The sequence below is a fragment of the Apodemus sylvaticus genome, chromosome 2 (assembly GCF_947179515.1).
Source record: "Apodemus sylvaticus chromosome 2, mApoSyl1.1, whole genome shotgun sequence".
In the NCBI taxonomy this organism is placed as follows: Eukaryota; Metazoa; Chordata; class Mammalia; order Rodentia; family Muridae; genus Apodemus; species Apodemus sylvaticus.
Genome location: NC_067473.1, coordinates 93,177,432 through 93,198,808, shown reverse-complemented (window position 1 = coordinate 93,198,808; position 21,377 = coordinate 93,177,432). Strand labels below are relative to the sequence as shown.

Genomic DNA, 21,377 nt, shown 5'->3' with positions numbered 1-21,377 from the left:
CACAACTATCTGTAATGAGATTTGGATGCCCTCTTCTGGTGTGTCTGAAAACAGCTACAGTGTACTTACATATATAATAAATAAACAAAAAGTGTGTATCTTTAAAAAGAAAGTACTCTGACGCCACCCTCCTTAGTAATTACAGTTTATATAGTAGCTAATGCTGAATTTCTCTCCAATGTCATTAGGAGAGAGGGGGTTTGGGGAGAAGTAGGAAGCACTAGAAAACATTGTACCAGCCAAACTCTTGAATGAAAAGACAGGCAAAAAACTGAAAGGATGAGATCGTTTCAGGTGTAGTGCAACCAGAAGATCAAAGATGGCTGAACCAACCCAAGGCAAAAGACTTTCATTCAGAAAGACAAAACACAAAGGGTATATTTTACAGGGTCAGTACAGAAAACAGACATAGCAACCATAACACTTACCAACCATCACAAGAATGAAAAATTGGAAAGGCCTCAAAGAACAATATCATTGAGAGGCTTTAAACCTTTATCAGAGTAATGTACTGAACAGATGAAAAACAAGCAAGGACACACACACACACACACACAAATTGACTGTTATGAGACATGACTCTCCTCAATAGCCATTATAGAAACCAATTATATTGGTTCCTCAAAAAATTGGAAAACAGAATTTTTATTCAATACTGCAATGTATTTGGTTATATCCCCCAATTGATTAAAAGCATCAACTTAACTCTAAGTATAATCCAGTCACAACTGCAATACTCACACTAGCTGAAACATGAAAACATCCCAAACATCCAGATGGACAAACAGATACAGTATGATTTAAACCCATACAGCATAATATTGCTTACTCAAAAGGGAATTCTTAAATATACTGTATGGGTAACATTGAGGATATCAAGATAGTAAAACAGACAAGAGATGACTAATATAAAGATTTCATTTGTGGGAGATACTTAAAACAGTTACAATCAGAGATAGTTAACTACCTGATTCAGGGAGGAACACCATAACAGTTCCATGCATAGTTTTACAAGGTGAAGCACTTGGGAATAGATGGTGGAGAAAACACTGCATTATTAATTTAAACTGTATCAGAAAGCAGGAAGCACTAATGTGTGATAGTTTATGCCTGCAATCCCAACCTTGGAAAGCTGAGTTGGAGGGATGTTACAAATTCTCAAAATACCCTGTGCTATATATAATAAGTTCCAGGTCAATGTCTAGTTTTGTATTTTCTTCTGGAATAGAAAAAAAAAATCTACACATGAAACGTTTGCTTGTCCTTGGTGATCACCCCCAGCCTCTACCCCACTGGCTGTGATACCCTTGAACCACTGATAGCAGCATGTTCTCAACTCCAGGTCTGAGTACGAAGCAGCTCCACTGACAGACTCCTGCTTCTTTAAGACCTTGGGCTTCTCACAGGAGGGACTGTGCAGGTGCTGGGAAGGTCTACTTTTCCTTTATGGGAAACTATGACTAAGCATTTCTACTCAGCACTCTTTTTTTTGTCTATTATCTGTGACAATTCACTGTTATCTGGGTCACTTCCCTGCTGCTTCTGGAACTCCAGAGCCCCCAATTTTCTAATAACTTAATTTTTTTATGGTCTCCACAAAAAAAGTGAAGATGACTAAACTCCTTATAAGTTTGGTTGCCCGCTGCTGACAAAAGCTGGAAAACAGAATCAGCACATCAGGCCTTGGCCAGGAGAGTAAAACATAGTAAGTGAACAAGGTAACATTTTGGAAAAATGTTTGAAAAACTCAAAATGATAATAATAAAACACAGTGTGAACAAGGTCTGTATTAGGGTTCTCTAGAGTCACAGAACTTATGGAATCTCTTTCTATATTAAGGGAGTTTATTGTGATGACTTATAGTCTGTAGTCCAACTAACCCAACAATCAGCAGCTGTGGATGGGAAGTCCAAGAATCTAGTAGTTGCTTAGTCCTACATGGCTAGCTGTTTAATCTGGTCTTCTGTAGAAGTAGGTTTCAACAGATGTGCTGGCAAGTAAATGCAAGGAGCCAGAGTAAATCTTCCTTTTTCCAATGTCCTTACATCGGCCTCTAGCAGGTGTGGCCCAGATTAAAGGTGCATACCACCATGCCTGGATCTGGGACTTGCTTTGTCCCAGGCTGACATCGAACTCAAGAGATCTCCTTGCCTCAATCTCCTGGGATTAAAGGTGTACACTACCTTGCCTGGGCCTAAGCCTTTCATGGTCACTATGCTTCAAGATCTGGATCACAGGTCTGAGCTCCAATTCTGGATTGTAGTTCATTCCATATATAGTCACATTGACAACCAGGAATAACCAATACATGGGCCCAATGCCCATTTTTCTAGATCTTCTAACTTATGTAAGTTCAGGCCTTGCCATGGTTTTTTTTTTTTTTTTTTTTTTTTTTAAATTATCTTTAATCTTTTTTTTGCAGTCCAGTTATCCCCCTCCCACAGTTCCTTATTCCACCCCACCTCCTCAAAGAGGATGTCCCTACCACCTATCCCTCCAGGTTTGCCCATTCCCTGGGGCCTTAAGTCTCTCAAGGGTTAGGTCATCTTCTCTCACTGAGTCCAGACCAGGCAGTCCTCTGCTGTGTCAGGGGCCTTGTATCAGCTAGTATACACTGCCTGGTTGGTGACTCAGTGTCTAAGAGATCTCAGGGGTCCAGGTGAGTTGAGACAGCTGGTCTTCCTAAGGGATGGCCCTTCTGCACTTCTTCCAGCCTTTCTCTAATTCAACTGCAGGGTTGCCCAGATTCTGTTCATTGGTTGGACGTAAATTATCTGCTTCTGTCTCAGTCAGCTGCTTGTTGGGCCTCTTGGAAGGCAGCCATGCTAGGCTCCTGTCTGTAAGCACACCATAGGATCAGTAATAATGTTAGGCCTTAAATTCTCCCCTTGAGATGGATCCCAATCTCAAGTTGGGTCAGTCACTATACCTCCTTTCCCTCAGTCTCTTTTCCATTTTTGCCCCCGTAGTTCTTTTAGGCAGGACTAATTCTGGGTCAGATTTTTTGACTGTGGGATGGCAACCCCACCCTTCCATTTGATGCCCTTTCTACTGGAATGGATTTCTAATGGTGGAAATCACTGTTAGATTGGATTTCTCAGGTTGATGATCCTAAAGACCATGAGCGGGTTCACCACATTCTGGACTTCATTTCAGGCCTCAGTGGACTAAATAGAACCAGGTTTCCTCTACAGTAATGGATGAGTTAAGAATTCAGGTCTGACCCAGAGACCCACCAGGGTATAACAGCATCTTAACTTCCAACAGATTAGGTACTGGTAACAAATCTTTTGGTTGTTAGATGAAATACCTTTCTCCCAAGACAATCATCAAAGAGAAAATCATGCATCTATTTGGAATTAAAGGCCAAATATTTCCAACTAAATTCCAAAAAAGCTCAGCCTGACTTTACTTTAAAATGTGTATTTAAATAGTATAAAATCTCTAAGAGATATGAAATGTTTTCAAGTATATGATCAACTTATAAGAATGTGATTTACAGAATTTACAGATATTACAGAACCTCAAAATTATTATAAACAAAGCCGCCATTTGTGCTTGCTTCAGCAGCACATATACAAAGCTGTCACTTTTCTGGAAAAATTTAAATATTGGAAAATTGGAACCAGCACACCTATTAAGAGTAGCAATGAAGCAAAGGATTAAGCTTGGTGCTTAAGATCATAAGAAACATGAGGCTGACAATACAGCCTAATATGTAAACTAACTTCAGAGGACATCTGTGTCTGCACATTAACTGCACTGTTGTGAGTAAGAAGGTAGTATGTAGTTGGTAGGGATGGCTTTGTGGACTATGTATTCATATGCTGACTGCTCTGCAGAGATCGGGTTGCAATCTGAAAGTTGGCATTGACATGGCATTTGGAGCATCATCACCTATCTCAATGATGTGTAAAAATTGTTTTCCATCCATCTGATTGGTTAATAAAGTGCTACCATATGAAAAAGTAATTTTGGAGGATTCTTTACACCACCCTTGTTCCCAAATAAATGATACAGAGACATGGTATTTTTATTACAAGCTTTTTGTACTATAACTGGGCAGTGTTCTCATACATTCTACCCAGCTATGCTGGCCTGACTATGACAATGGCAGCAGCAGAGTGCAACCGCCAACATCCAGATTGCAACCTGATCTCAGGGCACAATCATCATTTGAATTTATAGTGCACAAAACCATTCCCATCACATAATCAAAATGAACACAATCTATGCACTCAATCCATTGAAGTATCTGACTGTATTAACACCAAACTAAATACCAAAGAGATTGTAACACAAATTTAAAACACAAGGGTTAATTTTTTGTATCACTGTCATTTAAAGCTTGATTTTTATAAAACATTAAGAGTTCTTTATTACAGAAATTAAACAGTATCAACTGCTTTGTGAGTTAAAGATATATATACACCAAAATCAAATAATTAGCATGTATTTCAATATGGGGTCTATATAAAGAGAAATGTGTCTTATCGCATTTCTTGGGTTCCTCCTGGACTTACCATAGAATCAACAACAGTGCTACACATTATTATTAAGGGATTAACCAACAGATTCATTGTGGAATGAATTCCTTTAAAAATGGTCACTATAGACAGAAAAACTTCTGTTAAAAAGCTAAATATTTTGTCTAATCATTTAGTTCAGAAGAATCTTGACCAAGATATAAAGAAGCATCTAAATATAAATACAGCAGAAGGTATTATGTGATGGGGGATGGTTTGTGCACTGTCTCTTCAGTCATTGATGGGCTTTTGTAGGTCACCATACTATATTCACTTTGTTGATTGTGGTCGTAAAGGAGCATTGACGGACTTCTTCAGAATTGGTAATAAACTGGGGTCCCGATTCTTCCCACGTGTTTCAGGTACCACCAAATCTGTCAGTGTAAATCAGCAGGTCAAATGAACCTAAGTTGGGAATGAGAGTAAAGTACAGAACTTTTCAATAGTAAAGTTATCCTTCCTGCCTCTCAATTGATCCAGATTGGGAGCATTCATGACTGACTCGAAACTAAAAAAAGTTTGATACCTTCTCCTGTATTTACATTTAAATGCTTCTTTATATCCTGGTTGAGCTAATTGTTAGGGGAAGTATTTAGTTTTTAACAGAAGTTTTTCTATGTGCAATGACCATTTTTAAAGGAATTCATTCCACAATGATAACAAAATCTGTTGGTTCCCCTAAATTATGTACAGCACTCTTGCTGACTCTGGCAAGTTCAGGAGGAACCTAAGAAATGGAACAATAAGACACATTTATCAATGTCAGATCTTGGTTTTCTTCACCTTAAAATTAAACAAGAAAATATATCAACTATATATGATTTAGTTTCTGGAAAAACACACTTGAGAATGCCAATGCCATCCTTTTCCTCACCGTCTCGTCTCTTCAGTCATTGACAGGTGTTTTGTAGGCCACCATACTGTTCACTTTGTGGATTGTGGTAGTAAATGAGCGTAGACGGACTTCTTCAGAATTGGTAATAAACTGGGGTCCTGATTCTTCCCACTTTTCAGGTACCACCAAATCTTTGTCAGTGTAAATTAGCAGGTCAAATGAACCTAAGTTGGGAATGAGAGTAAAGCACACACGTTTCCAATAGTAAAGCTGTCCTTGCCGCTCTCACTGGGACCCACTTTGAACCACATCTTGCTAAAAAAGGTAGCTTAGCCTGGCCTAATGATCATATTCCTTGATAGAAACCGGGAATAGAACAGAGCATTACACTTCCTAGTAGAAAATAAAGGAGTAAAATTGTGAGGAAAATTTCAAAGGTATTGTTGCATACTTTCATTTTTTAGCATTTTCATTTTTTTTTCCATTTTCTTGAGTGTGTGTGTGTGTAACACACAGGTGGAGTCCCCAAAACAATGGCTGTTCTTTCACTTTATTCACTAAGCACATCTTCTCAAGCAAACTGAGAGCTTAGCAATATGGACGGCTTTGGTAGCCCGACTGCTCTGCTGCTCCCAGTCCTGCCTTTCTGGGCTGGAGTCGTAGGTGAGCATCACAACCATCTGGGGGATGCTGGGATGGGAATCCTAACTCAGGTCCTTACAGTTGCTCAGCATGCATTTTAACCACTGAGCCATCGCCTCAGTCCTTGTCTCCAGTTTCTGGATACACATCTTTTTATTTGTGCTGTATTCTGTTTCCCATATCCCATTTATGTTACGAGGCAATGATAAATTTAACAATGATAGATTTAACAAATGTGGGATCCTCCCAACAGTAGTGCATATTTTCTCCAGCAAATTTAAGAGGTTGTACAATACTTACAAGAAACTTCCAACAGTGGCAGAAATGTCACAGTAGCTGTAATCTGTCTGATCACTGAACGGATTTCATCCTGTATGGCTTTCTGGGACTTTTCCCTACGAACACTATAAAAGAAGCAAAGAAACAATTCATTCTAGGTTTAAGTTAATTAAAACACACTGATAACGATCTGAACAAAAATGCTTCTAACAACACAGATGCAATACATTAGGAGACTAGAGATTAAGGGGATAAAGATATTCTTGGGTTACTCTAACTGTCCTTCCCATCATCCTTTAGGGCTGATCTTAGTATCAGGTCATTGAGTGCATGGCGAATAGTAAGTATCCCAACCACTCTCAGTAAGCATATTTTTAGTAAGTCTTTAATATAAAGGGAAATGGATTCCAACAAATAAACTTGGTAGAACGTTGGCATGTTGCCCGCATGCACATTTAAGTGTACCACATACATACCTGTTGCTGTGAATTTCCTGAAACTGGAGTTACAAAGAGTTGTGAGCTGCGATGTGCTTGTTGGAAATTGAACCTGAGTCTTCTAGAGAAGTAACCAGTGCTCACAAACATTGAGCCATTTCTCCAGCCTGAATTTTGACATTTATTTTTTTTAAATAACATCTAAATACCCAATTCCTATTAGGCAAAATAAATTATATGCAAATGTTTTTATAAGCTAGCAATTTTCTACAGATCGAAGACTTCAGAAACAAACTACTCTTCATTACAGTAACTTACAGAAGGGTATGTCTTGCATAATAGGCATTTCTGATGTTGAGTGCTTGCAATCTTCAGTTTACAAAGTTCATGGCATTAGATGAAGTACAGCAGAGCTTCATCTAAATTAGGAATGAGTCTAGGATATCTCCTGTAGTTAACAGTACCTTTAAGCCAGTGATTAAATGGCCCACATTTTATATTGTGAGAGGTTCAGTTATAACCACAAACATGAAGGCCAGATCTCATCAAGTTCTCCCAAAGACAGTATGCTAACAGTATCTTATCTACAAAAACCCCCGACAGGCTATGAGGAGCTCAGAAATCCCTCATAAACTTAACAAAAGTATCTGTAAAAACATACCATAGACAGTAATTTTAAGAAATCAGTTCAATACAATGTGAACTCATGTGACAACAAAAATTATAAAAACAAATTGAAGCAGGAATAATTCAGTTCATACTTACCCTTCCTCTTTTGCAGTTTTGTCACATTCAATGTCAAACTGCCATCTCTCAAGGACCTCACCACTTTCAATATTTGAGATGACCACCACCAGCTTCTGGACTGAGCACTTGTACAGCCATTCTGCAACACACAGGGAGCTCTTACACTCTACCCTATGACAGGGAACCTCGGACTTACAAAATCCTTACAGTGGTATTTTGGACTTCCTTTTATACATAAGGAAGAAAATTCTACACTAATAATTTATTATTATCCAGATTACTAAGAGGTGGAAGCCAGAGCGTCACAGAGCAGTGAACCTGTACTTTCACTGCAATTCACAGCAAGAGCACAGGACATAGGCTTTAATCTAACCGCTGTCAATCACACCTGTGGGGCTGTTTACCGCGGAGAGGTACTGTAAGAACATAGCAAAATCTAACTACTCTGGTAGGTAAGGGAAGGATTAGTTTTTACACTAACTGTACAAAGGAGAGGTAAATACAGGTTTTAAATGGGAAGGGCATACACACACACACACATGTTATATGCACAGACTAATTGCAAAGTAGATTCTTTTTAATAAAGTAAACAAATTACATAATTATGAAAAATCAAGATGCTATGTTATATAAATCTTATGTGTTAAATTAATGAAATTTTACTTCTAAAAAGCAGGAAAGCCACAATTGTGTTTTAAGCAGAGTGACCAATTAGCCTTGTTTTTCTAAACTATCATCCTTGGTAGTAAGTGAGCTGGAGGGGGTAAGAGATACCAGAATTCAAAGCAGATCTTATGCTTAAAAAGGCCTGCCTTTTTCCCCTGTGAATTCAAACCCAAACTGCACAAGTGTTGATGGATACTCTATTATGGATTCGAATAGCAAGGCATGTTTAGAAGTATGGCCTTAAGCTAGGCACAGTGGCAAATGCCTTTTTTAGTCCCAGAGCCTGGGGGTAGAGCCAGGCTGATCTTCCTGAGTTCAACAATAGTCTGATCTCCATAGCCAAGTTCAAAGACAGCCAGAGCTACATGAAGAGACTTGTCTCAAAAGCAAAGCAAAGCAAAGCAAAGCAAAGCAAAGCAAAGCAAAGCAAAGCAAAGCAAAGCCAAGCCAAGCCAAGCCAAGCCAAGCCAAGCCAAACCAACAAATCAGCCTTAAAGAGAGATGTCAAGCTAACCATATTCAGGTGGTCTTCAAAAGGCCATTTTAATGCTAAAGTTAACAAAAAAATGCAACAATAAAATGAAATTACAATTAAAACAAACAAAAACACCCACACACATAAAACTCAAAGAGAACAAAAAGCCATTGCAATGCTTTTAGAACTGGTATTTTGTATGATTTCATTGAGAGGTACAAAGCAAAACAGAAAGATGAAGTAGCCGAGCAGTGGTGGCGTCGCCTTTAATCCCAGCACTTGGGAGGCAGAGGCAGGCGGATTTCTGAGTTCGAGGCCAGCCTGGTCTACAGAGTGAGTTCCAGGACAGCCAGGGCTACACAGAGAAACCCTGTCTTGAAACAAACAAACAAACAAAAAAACCAAACAACAACAACAAGAGATGAAGTCATTTTAACTGGGTAAAATTTTCGATTTGTTGCACCTGGTTAACCTACAAAACCCATTCCTAAAAGCAGCTTTAAGACTCCTAACATCAAGACATTCAGCCTACTTAAAGAGCCCAAGGGGTGGAATTCCCTCCATTATTTGCTTCCAATTCAGAATCACATCTGAGACACTTGTGACACTTACATATGCAAACCTGTAAGACGTAAAACTCAAAACGTGATTACCTTTAAGCTGCTCCACCACATTATTGAGATACTTTATGAGCTCGGGGTCAGTAGTTACAAGCAAGGTGAGTCCATATTTCTGCACTCGAGTAAAAGTTTCTGACGGATAAATGCCACGCTGATACAAAATGCTGTTAATGCCATATGCTGAAAACGAAAGAAATAAAGCCGTAAACGTGTACTAACGTTTTAAGTCTCCCAGAAAGCAGAGTAGGCACAAAACGACACGGAAAACCTTTAACCCAGCAAGGTGGAATTTCTCAGGGTTGCTAAGCGTAAATACAGTGTGTGGTCGGAAGAAGTCAACACAGACCCCAGCCTTCAAAGAGCGAGAGAGCTGATGGCCCAGGGCAGCCCCGTTGGGTTTCAGGGGGCCCAGGCCCGCGCTGGGTTCCCCGCCCCCGGGAGGATCCAGAGGCTTCATCCCTGCACGCGTCCTGAGGCCCGGCCCAGGCAGCGGGGGCCGCGCTCAGCACTCACAAAAAAACTCGGCCACGATTTCTGCGCTCCCACGCAGGGTGATGCCTTGCTCTCGGGCAAGCTGCTGTGCCATCACTAGATCGAGCGGAGAACACTTATCAACCGCAGACGGCGCCCAAAAGGCTTTTACAGCTATTCCCCGCCACTCCGTTCAAAAGTAACTACGCAGGCCGCCGGTTACTCAGTGCGCAGGCGTAACGAGCCCTAAGCCCCACCTACGTGGCCAGTTTCCGGCTTGGTTTTATAACTCCGAACCCCTCCCTAAACCCGCCTCTTGTTTCTGTTTTATTCCCTAAGCCCCGCCCACGTTAGAGAACACCGTCTCTTTTCAGCTTTCCGCTCGGTACCGCGGCTTCTGCCATAAGCCCGATTTCACTACGGGTGAGCAGACGCTAAGCCCCGCCCAAAGCGACTTGTATCCGGCCCTGGCTCCGCCCTCTCTGGTAGACTGAATGCGCAGGCGTAGAGTGTCCGGGGGCTTATTGTTCCGGGTCCTGGAGCTCTGGAGGTCCTTGGTGGGCGGGACCTTTAATCAGGTGGCCTAGAAGAGACCCAGAGATGGTTCTGGGGTTACCTGGCCGCAAACCCGTGTTCTGAGCATCCCTGAAGCACAGTCTCAGCTTCGAGGATAGTTTCAAGTCTGGGAAAGCCTAGTTTTTGGTTTTGTTTTTATTTTATTTTTTTGGGTTTTTTTGGATTTGGTTTTTTCGAGACAGGGTTTCTCTGTATAGCCCTGGCTGTCCTGGAACTTACTCTGTAGACCAGGCTGGCCTTGAACTCAGAAATTCGCCTGCCTCTGCCTCCCAGAGTGCTGGGATTACAGGCGTGCGCCACCACCGCCCGGCTTTTTGTTTTTATTTTTGAAAACACAACTTTTTTGGAGAAATATGATGAAGGGAACTAGGTGGCATAGAAGCTTATCCAGTAAAGGTGCTTGTCACCAAGGGGAGAGGCGAACCCTGCAAATTGTGGACACACACACACAAATAATCACTTAGAAATGTCTTTATTTTTCTATTACTACATAAATTTTACAATTCCACGTAAGATTTAAATGATAGAGCCTCTTGATTTCCTTTTTTTGCAGTTTTTAGACATACGTTTTCTTTTCTTTTTGAGTGTTTAAACCCTATACCAGAGCATGTAAGATTACACATGGGACTCATGCTACACTTTTTATATTGTACAGTGTTTTAGGTCCATGAGATGACATGTCTTCCAAGTATCCTAAATGCTTCTAAAGCTGGTACTCAGACTGCATTTTGAAACCCGTTGACTATTAGAGATGCTATAATATGCATGTATAAGAAGTTCAGAGCCTGAACTAAATAGATGCCAGAGAGCTTGTGTAGGGATACATCAGAGAAAGAAATTGTAACATATGAGGAAGAAGAATAAATTGGTGTCATAGATAAAACCGAGGTACCAGCTCTTTCTTCGCAAATGGTGGTTGGACTTTCTCTAATTTATTACCGCAACATTAAAAGATCTGGAATCTTTGATGGTTGATTTCTTTCCAATTAACTTTTGGCCACTTGGTTTAGCATTACCTCCCTCCCCCTTTATCAAAAGCAATACTATAAAATACTTGAAAACTTCTCAGTTTCTCAAATTTACTTTGCCTCACAATTTTGTCGACTCTTGCTGTTCATTGTTTAGGGGAAGAGTGCTTGGACAGGGAAGAGTAGAGATTGAGCCTTTTTTCCCCTAGGGTATTAAAAACAAGTATTTTTTTTTCCTAAATCTAGAAGCACATGACGTTTGAGGCTGAAGAAGTCCATTAACGACATAATAAAATCATAGTATTATAGGTCTAGAGTGGTTACAGAGTTAGTTCAAGATCCACTTTCTAGTTAGTGGCAGATTTATTAGAGAATTTATTCTGCCTAGCTTAGTCTCCTTTTATAGCATATTTGTTTGAAAAATGCCAATGAACTTTCTTATTGTTGTGGTTATGTTTTGAGAAAAAGTTTACTTGATTCGGGCTAAGAAACTTTACTTATTAACTAATAACACACATAACTTGTCGAGAAATTGTGTAGTAATAAGCCATAAAGAATTTTGTGTGGATACACTATTAATTCCACTTACCAGAAGAGGGCAGTGTTTAACCATACAATACAACCTTTGACAAGCAATGCAAATGAAGGTTTCAGGGCAACAGAGCACCAAGGGAGAAAAAAACCCAGAGGTTTCTAGGCATTTGTGTGTGGATAGTGAGCCTCAGAATGAATGTTGAATGGTAATATGCTGTGGAATTTACATTCTTTTTATAATTTAATTTATGTGCATCATACATATTGGAAATGTATGTAAATGAGGTTCTTGAAACTAAGCAGTTTATTTTAAATCTCATAGAACTGGAGATATGTATCATATTTTTATGCAATTTTCATCTGCCAATTTTTTCCTAAAAATAGTATTTTTTCACACTAGGAATTTTATTATGTGGGTTTGAGGTTTTTTTTTTTAATTGATTCTTTTTGTCACAAAAATTAGCGTTACTTGGTTTCTTTCTTTTTTTTTTTTTCTTGTAGTAGGCTTTTATGTTTCCTGTAGTGGCCTCAACTTTTTTTTATGTAGCCAAAGATGGCCAGTATTTCTAGTCTTTCTGCTTCCACCAGTGGAATGCTAGAATAACAGGTGTATATCCCTGCTAAATTTATTCAGTACTGGGAATTGAAACCAGAACTTTGTACAATCATCTAGCAATTGAGTTACATTCTGACCCCATAGTTTTGTCTTATATGGAGTAATTTTCATTTTATATGAAGAACAAGAATTAAGTCAATCATTTTCTGTTCTGGTTACTTAGGGTTCCCTTAGTATGCATAATGGATACACATATATTACATGTTTTTAATGATTAAATTGTAGTGTGTAAAGGTCTTCACTCTTAAAGCCCTATTTTCCTTCCTCTTCCTTCCTTCCTAGGAATTCCCAGAGGCTCAGGTGCTCAACAAGAAAACATACATTTTAGTGATGACATTTAATTAATTTGTAATGGCTTAAAAGATTTTATTTCTATTATTATTTATGTGTATGTGTGGGTTTATGCATGTGAGTGAAGTGTCTGTGTATGCATGTGAGTGAAGTGTAGGCCACAAGAGGGTGTCATATCCCTGGGAGCTAGAGTTACAGGCCACGGTGAACCATGGGCCTTGGGTGCTGGGAACCAGACTCAGGCTCTCTGGAAGGGCAGCTAGCACTGCTCACTGCTAAGCCATCTCTCCAGCCCAGAAACGGCCATGAAAAGTCAACATTTTGTATTGGTACAGTTTCTAATTATAATGATCTAATTGTATACATGGTTATTTTTTAGTAAAAATTAAGTACTGCATATTACTGAAAACTAATATAAATTCTTAGATTAGAAATAGCATATTATCAGAAAACATTACCATGTTTTGTTATTTATTTGTTATTTGTATGACATTTAGTGCAATTTTATCAGGTTGGTCATAATTGCATTGCACGTTTATATTTATTTATTTTGTGGGGTGAGGGGCTGTATGCATGTGTGGAGATCAGAGGACAATTTGTAGGAGTCAGTTCTCACCTTTTACCGTGTGGATTCTGGGCGGAACTCAGGCTGTCAGGCTGGACATTCATTGCCAGCCGCACTTAGTATTTTATGCATTGTTAATCGTTGGTGAGAGAAAAGTGAACACATGCATACATAATAAATTTGGAATATATTATATAGAATACAGGTGCATATATTTTAAAATGCAATTGGGATTCAGAACAGCTCAAAATGATTTAAACATGAAAACCAATCACACAGTACTCCCAGGAGCAACTAATAAGCTATAGCCCTTTTTTAGATGAGTAAAATTAGATTTCATGTGTTGGGCCATTTTATAGTTACTTATTGTGGTGGATTAAATAGGAATGACCCCCATAGGCTCACATATTCGAGTCATGAGGGAATGGCACTAGCTGAGAGGGCTTACTTGCTATGTAACTGTCTACGTAGTCTGAATAAAAATGATCCCCATAAGCTCATGTATTTCAGTTCTTAATCATCAGGGATTGCCTCTACTTAGAAGGATTAGGAGGTGTGGCCTTGTTGGAGGAAGTATGTTTCAGAGGATGAGATTTCAGAAGCTTAATCCAGGCCCAGTTGGCACTCTCTGTCTCTGTCTGTCTCTCTGTCTCTGTTTGTCTCTCTGTCTCTCTGTCTCTGTCTCTGTCGGTCCTGGCTGCTGTCTGTGGATCCAGATGTAGAACTCTCAGCCACTTCTCCAGCACCATACCTGCCTGCAGGCTGCTGTGCTTTTCCCCATTGGTTGCCATGGTTATGATCTCTTCACAGCAACAGAACACTGACTAAGACATTTTTTTAACTTAAGTATTTTATGCTTGGAAATTATTTTATCTGTTTATAAATATATATCAAATATAAGATTGTTTGTTATATAATAAGCAAATATAGATTATGTTCTGTTACATATACAATGAAATAATAGACCTCTGTTGTTTAACTAAGCAAAAAAAATTTTTTTTTGTAAGAGTACCACATATAAAGTTAGTAGACAAGCTGGGCAGTGGTGGCATACGCCTTTAATTGTAGTACTTGGGAGACAGAGGCAGGTGGATTTCTGAGTTCAAGGCCAGCCTGGTCTACAGGGTGAAATCCAGGAAAACCAGGGCTACACAAAGAAACTCTGTCTCAAAAATTCCAAAAACAGACAGCGCCTTTCACCACGCAGAAGCCACTTCAGAACTCTGCCTCCCGCCAGTCAGTTACGAGAGACTGGCCTCCATTTTGGTTCTTGGACGCCAGAGAGATCAGACAGACTCAGGTACGCAAATATAACCCAAGACCAACATCGAGGGGGTCTAAGCCCGATGGGCGTTGGCCTGCACCCAGGCCCTGGGCTGGTCGGGGGGCCACTGGTGTACAAACCTGGCCAGGAGGTTGTTTGCACAGGCCGGCGTGCACACCACCACCATTTTGCCTATGGGAAGCCAGAGAGTCCTAGCAGGCAAAACCAGCTAACAGGCTAGCCCGAGGCTGACATAGCTGGGGTCTAAGAAGGTCAGGCCCTGGACTGCCCCCAGGCCCTGGGCTGCTTGGTGGGCCATCTGTGTGCCAACCCGGCCAGGAGGTTGTTAGCCCAGCAGACTCTCCCAGCACTCTCAGGGAGCACATGCACGCTGCCATCCTGGCCACCTGACAGACCCAATTAACACTCACAGCTGAGGGGAACTTTGCTCAGACATTGGCCTGCCAGGCTTTTGCCTAGACTCAGGGCCCAAGCAGCTAGGCTAGCCTTGTGTGCACCAACCCGATTGGGAGTTCCACTGGCCAGCAGAGTGATCAGCACTCAGAAAAGGTCCCTGCAGCATACACCCTCAGCACTCCCTGAAGGAGCAAACGGGCACCATTTGGTTCACAGACACAATCTGGGGCAAAGCACACTAGGGCTACAAGGGCACCCAAGAGGAGGACAGCACATCAGCAATCTGCAACAGGGGAAACCCTGCCATGAATATACAAGAAGCCTACAGAACTCCAAGCAGACTGGACCTGAGCAGAAATACCTCCCGTCACATAATAATCAAAACCCCAAATGCACTAAACAAAGAAAGAATATTAAAGGCAGTAAGAGAAAAAGGCCAAGTAACATACAAAAGAAGATCTATCAGAATCACACCAGACTTCTCACCAGAGACCATGAAAGCTAGAAGATCCTGGGCAGATCTCATGCAGACTCTAAGAGAACACAAATGTCAGCCAAGACTACTATACCCAGCAAAACTCTCATTCACCATAGATGGAGAAACCAAGATATTCCATGACAAAACCAAATTTACACAATATCTTTCCACAAACCCAGCTTTGCAAAGAATAATAGGAGGAAAACTACAATACAAGGAGGGAAACTACACCCTGGAAAAAGAAAGATAGTTACCTTCTTTCAACAAACCCAAAAGAAGATAACCACTCAAATATAAAAAGAACATCAAAAATGACAGGAAGTAATAATCACTATTCCTTAATATCTCTTAACACTAACAGACTGGATAAGGAAGCAGGACCCTACAATTTGCTGCATACAGGAGACACACCTCAGTGTCAAAGATAAAAACTACCTTAGAGTAAAAGGCTGGAAGACAATCTTACAAGCCAATGGTCACAGGAAACAAGTTGGAGTAGCCATTCTAATATCAGATAAAATTGACTTTCAACCGAAAGTCATCAAAAGAGACACAGAAGGACACTTCTTGCTGGTCAAAGGAAAAATCCACCCAGAAGAACTTTCAATTCTGAACATCTATGCACCAAATGCAAGGGCACCCTCATTCATAAAAGAAACTTTACTAAAGCTCAAAGCACACATTGCACCTAACACAATAATTGTGGGGGACTTCAACACTCCACTTTCCTCAATGGCTTGATCAGGAAAACAGAAACTAAACAGGGACACAGTAAAACTAACTGAAGCTTTGGACCAATTGGATTTGACTGATATTTATAGAACATTTCACCCTAAAGCAAAAGAATATACCTTTTTCTCAGCACCTCATGGTACCTTCTCCAAAATCGACCATATAATTGGACACAAGGCAGACCTCAACAAATATAAGACGATCAAACTAATCCCATGCCTCCTATCAGATAACTATGGAGTAAGAGTGGTTTTCAATAGCAACAAAAACAACAGAAAGCCCACATACACATGGAGGCTGAATAATACTCTACTAAATGACACCTTGGCCAAAGAAGAAATAAAGAAAGAAATCAGAGACTTTTTAGAATTTAATGAAAATGAAGGCACAACATACCCAAATCTTTGGGACACAATGAAAGCAGTGCTAAGAGGAAAACTCATAGCCCTGAGTGCCTCCAAAAAGAAAATGGAGAGAGCATACACTAGCAGCTTAACGACACACCTGAAAGTCCTGGAACTAAAAGAAGCCAATTCACCCAGGAGGAGTAGAAGACAGGAAATCATCAAACTCAGGGCTGAAATCAATCAATTGGAAACAAAGAGAAAGGTACAAAGAATCAACAAATCCAGGAGCTGGTTCTTTGTGAAAATCAACAAGATAGATAAACCCTTAGCCAGACTGACCAAAGGGCACAGAGAAAGTATCCAGATTAACAAAATTAGAAATGAAAAGGGGGATATAAAAACAGAAACTGAGGAAATCCAAAAAATCATCAGATCCTACTACAAGAGCCTACACTCAACACAACTGGAGAATCTGGAGGAAATGGACAATTTCCTTGACAGAAACCAAATACCAAAATTAAATCAGGACCAAATAGATCATCTAAACAGTCCCATAACCTCAAAAGAAATAGAAGGAGTCCTAGAAAGTCTTCCAACCAAAAAAAGCACAGGACCAGATGGTTTCAGTGCAGAATTCTATCAAACCTTCAAAGAAGACCTAACACCAATACTCTTCAAACTATTCCACAAAATAGAAACAGAAAGAACACTATCCAATTCCTTCTATGAATCCGCAATTACGCTTATACCAAAACCACACAAAGATCCAACAAAGAAAGAGAACTTCAGACCAATTTCTCTTAAGAACATTGATGTAAAAATACTCAATAAAATTCTTGCCAACCGAATCCAAGAACACATCAAAATGATCATCCACCATGATAAGTAGGCTTTATTCCAGGGATGCAGGGTTGGTTCAATATACGGAAATCCATCAATGCAATCCACTACATAAACAAACTCAAAGAAAAAAACCACATGGTCATTTCATTAGATCCTGAAAAAGCATTTGACAAAATTCAGCATCCTTTTATGCTTAAAGTCTTAGAAAGAACAGGAATTCAAGGCCCATACCTAAACATAGTAAAAGCAATATACAGCAAACCGGTAGCCAGCATCAAACTAAATGGAGAGAAACTTGAAGCAATCCCACTAAAATCAGGGACTAGACAGGGCTGCCCCCTTTCTCCTTATCTTTTCAATATTGTACTTGAGGTACTAGCTCGGGCAATTCGACAACATAAGGAGGTCAAAGGGATACAAATTGGAAAGGAAGAAGTCAAACTATCATTATTTGCAGATGACATGATAGTCTACCTAAGTGACCCAAAAAACTCCACTAGAGAACTCCTACAGCTGATAAACAACTTCAGCAAAGTGGCAGGTTATAAAATCAACTCAAGCAAATCAGTGGCATCCTATACTCAAAGGATAAGCAGGCTGAGAAAGAAATTAGGGAAATGACCCCCTTCACAATAGCCACAAACAGTATAAAGTACCTTGGGGTGACTCTTACCAAACATGTGAAAGATTTGTATGACAAGAACTTCAAGACTCTGAAGAAGGAAATGGAAGAAGACCTCAAAAAATGGGAAAACCTCCCATGCTCATGGATCGGCCAGATCAATATAGTTAAAATGGCCATTTTGCCAAAAGCAATATACAGATTCAGTGCAATAGCCATCAAAATCCCAATTCAATTCTTCACAGAGTTAGAAAGAGCAATTCTCAAATTCATCTGGAATAACAAAAAACCCAGGATAGCTAAAACTATTCTCAGCAACAAAAGAAATTCTGGGGGAATCAGTATCCCTGACCTCAAGCAATACTACAGAGCAATAGTGTTAAAAACTGCATGGTATTGATACAGTGATGGGCAGGCAGATCAGTGGAACAGGATTGAAGATCCAGAAATGAACCCACACACCTATGGCCACTTAATCCTCGACAAAGGGGCTGAAAATATCCAATGGAAAAAAGATAGCCTTTTCAACAAATGGTGCTGGTTCAACTGGAGGTCAGCATGCAGAAGAATGCGAATTGATCCATCCTTGTCTCCTTGTACTAAGCTCAAGTCCAAATGGATCAATGACCTCCACATAAAGCCAGACACTCTGAAGCTAATAGAATAGAAACTGGGGAAGACCCTTGAGGACATCGGTACAGGGAGAAAGTTTCTGAACAGAACACCAATATGCTCTAAGATCAAGATTTGACAAATGGAACCGGGCGGTGGTGGCGCACGCCTGTAATCCTAGCACTCTGGGAGGCAGAGGCAGGCGGATTTCTGAGTTCGAGGCCAGCCTGGTCTACAGAGTGAGTTCCAGGACAGCCAGAGCTACACAGAGGAACCCTGTCTTGAAAAAACCAAATTCAAAAACTTTGGATGGCAGAGAAACATCTTAAAAAATGCTCAACTTCACTAGTCATCAGGGAAATGCAAATCAAAACCACCCTGAGATTTCACCTTACACCAGTCAGAATGGCTTAAGATTAAAAATTCAGGAGACAGCAGATGTTGGCGAGGATGTGGAGAAAGAGGAACACTCCTCTACTTCTGGTGGGGTTGCAAATTGGTACAACCTCTCTGGAAATCAGTCTGGCGGTTCCTCCGAAAACTGGGCACCTCACTTCCGGAAGATTCTGCTATACCACTCCTGGACATATACCCAGAAGATTCCCCAGCATGTAATAAGGATACATCTTCCACTATGTTCATTATAGCCCTATTTATAATTGCCAGAAGCTGGAAAGAACCCAGGTATCCCTCAACAGAAGAGTGGATGCAAAAAATGTGGTATATATACACAATGGAGTACTATTCAACCATTAGAAACAATGAATTCATGAAATTCTTAGGCAAATGGATAGAGCTGGAGAACATCATACTAAGTGAGGTAACCCAGACTCAAAAGATGAATCATGGTATGCACTCACTAATAAGTGGATATTAACCTAGAAAACTGGAATACCCAAAACATAATCCACACATCAAATGAGGTACAAGAAGAATGGAGGAGTGGCCCCTTGTTCTGGAAAGACTCAGTGAAGCAGTATAGGGCAAAATCAGAATGGGGAAGTGGGAAGGGGTGGGTGGGAGAACAGGGGGAGAGAAGGGGGCTTATGGGACTTTCGGGAGTGGGGGGCTAGAAAAGCAGAAACCATTGGAAATGTAAATAAAAAATATATCAAATAAAAAAATTCCAAAAACCAACAACAACAATAACAAAACAAAAACAAAAAAGAAAAAAAGTTAGTAGACAATAAATTTGTGCCTTTCTCAAATGTTTATCAATACTAAACATTGTGGGAAAAATGCTTAAATATGGAATTTAGGTTATTTCAAATTAATTTTTTCTCTATAGACAGTTTTCTTGTAATTTTCCTTCTGTTCACAGTTCATTTAAAATCACTGTGGTTATGCTGGCTAACCTTCATTTCCAGCTTGGGTGGACATAGATTACCTAGGAGACACACTTCTGGGCATGCCTGTGAAAGCACTGCCAGAAAGGAGCAAGAGACATCTTCCCTGAATATGCCGGGGTCTTTAACTGAGGAAAATCAGGGACGGAGGAAGAAAGGGCTGGCAGTCCCTGTCCCTGCTTCTTGGTGCACCTGCTGCCAGCTGAGCTGCCCCTGCTGGGAACATTCCCCACCATCATGGGTGCATCCTCACCTGTGGTCAGTACCAAGTCTTTCCTCACCTACCTTGTTACCTTGGGTTTCATCACAGCTGAGAAAAATAACCTCTGAAGTCAAGTCGCGCTCTCTCTCTCTCTCTCTCTCTCTTTTTTAATTGTTTCAGGTTAGTTCTCAACCATGCAGATTAATTCTCTTATTTACCCTGGAATTTCCACCTATAAATTGGGTATGGCTGTGTATTCTTGTGTATAACTGCCTCAGCACCAGCCACCAACAGCTCTTTGTAACAACAGTGTTCCCATTTCTCATAACCTTACCCCTGGACAACAGCTGTAAAGATTTTATTTGTGCGTGACTGTTTTTCAGTTACTCTTGGTGTGCATACATTCAAAGGGTTGAAATAAACAATCAAGGAAAAATCTGCATGGCCATCTTCACCTCTGGTATTATTCACAGGGACTAAGACATAAGCTCAGTCTAGTAGTCCATTAGCAAAGTAGTGGAGAGTGAGAATGTAGTGCCTTTATATTCACCATGAAGTATTACATAGCCACAAAGAATGAAGTCCTGTTACTGCAAAATATATGGGACTTAAAGACATTATATTAAGTAAAATAAGAAAGATATAGAAAAATGAGTATTAGGTCCCAGTCCTGAGGTCTCTGGCTGGAGCCCTCGGATTTCCGCTTCCAGATCCAGAACAGCCTGGGCTGCAACACCACATCTCCAGGTCCTGCAAGAGGCAAGAGAGGCATCTGGGAGGCCAGCTGGGAGGAGTCAGTGTGCTCTGGTGAGTCCAGCAGGCCCCTGCAGGAGCCTTCACGTGTCTGCTTCAGGATGTGAACAGCCTGGGCCACAGCACTCAGTCTCCAGGAAGTGCAAGAGGACTGGTGTGCACCTGGAGGCAGATTGGGAGCACACAGCTTGCTCCAGCGGCATGGAGCTTAGGTTCCAGCCCTGAGGCCTCTGGCTGGAGCCCTCTGATCTCCACTTCCGGATCCAGAACAGCCTGGGCTGCAACACCACATCTCCAGGCCCTGCAAGAGGCAAGAGGGGCATCCAGGAGGCTGGCTGGGAGGAGTCAGTGTGCTCTGGTGAGTCCAGCAGGCCCCTGCAGGAGCCTTCAGGTAGCTGCTTCGGGATCTGAACAGCCTGGGCCACAGCACTCTGTCTCCAGGCAGTGCAGGAGGTCAGCTGTGCACCAGAGGCCACCTGGGAAGAGGCAGCTTGCACTGGTGAGTCCAGCATT

At 40.8% G+C, this 21,377-nt stretch overlaps 1 protein-coding gene across 4 annotated transcripts; it reads right to left on the bottom strand.

Annotated features, from left to right (window-relative positions):
* Window positions 1-280: 280 nt before the first annotated feature.
* Window positions 281-9,966, bottom strand: Mad2l1 (mitotic arrest deficient 2 like 1). Of its 4 annotated transcripts, none has more exons than XM_052173856.1 (6): window positions 9,741-9,964; window positions 9,261-9,407; window positions 7,485-7,605; window positions 6,304-6,407; window positions 5,401-5,585; window positions 281-2,837 (listed from the first exon to the last, which is right to left on the bottom strand). In XM_052173856.1, the coding sequence occupies exons 1-5, from the start codon at window positions 9,811-9,813 to the stop codon at window positions 5,413-5,415; spliced, it is 618 nt and encodes a 205-aa protein (XP_052029816.1). In that variant the 5' UTR covers window positions 9,814-9,964; the 3' UTR covers window positions 281-2,837; window positions 5,401-5,412. The 4 variants fall into 4 exon arrangements, with proteins under 4 accessions (XP_052029816.1, XP_052029819.1, XP_052029818.1 ...); XM_052173859.1 differs by lacking the exon at window positions 281-2,837 and adding an exon at window positions 4,018-4,888 and having other exon boundaries at window positions 5,541-5,585; window positions 9,741-9,966; XM_052173858.1 differs by lacking the exon at window positions 281-2,837 and adding an exon at window positions 4,803-4,900.
* Between the last annotated feature and the right edge of the window lie 11,411 nt (window positions 9,967-21,377).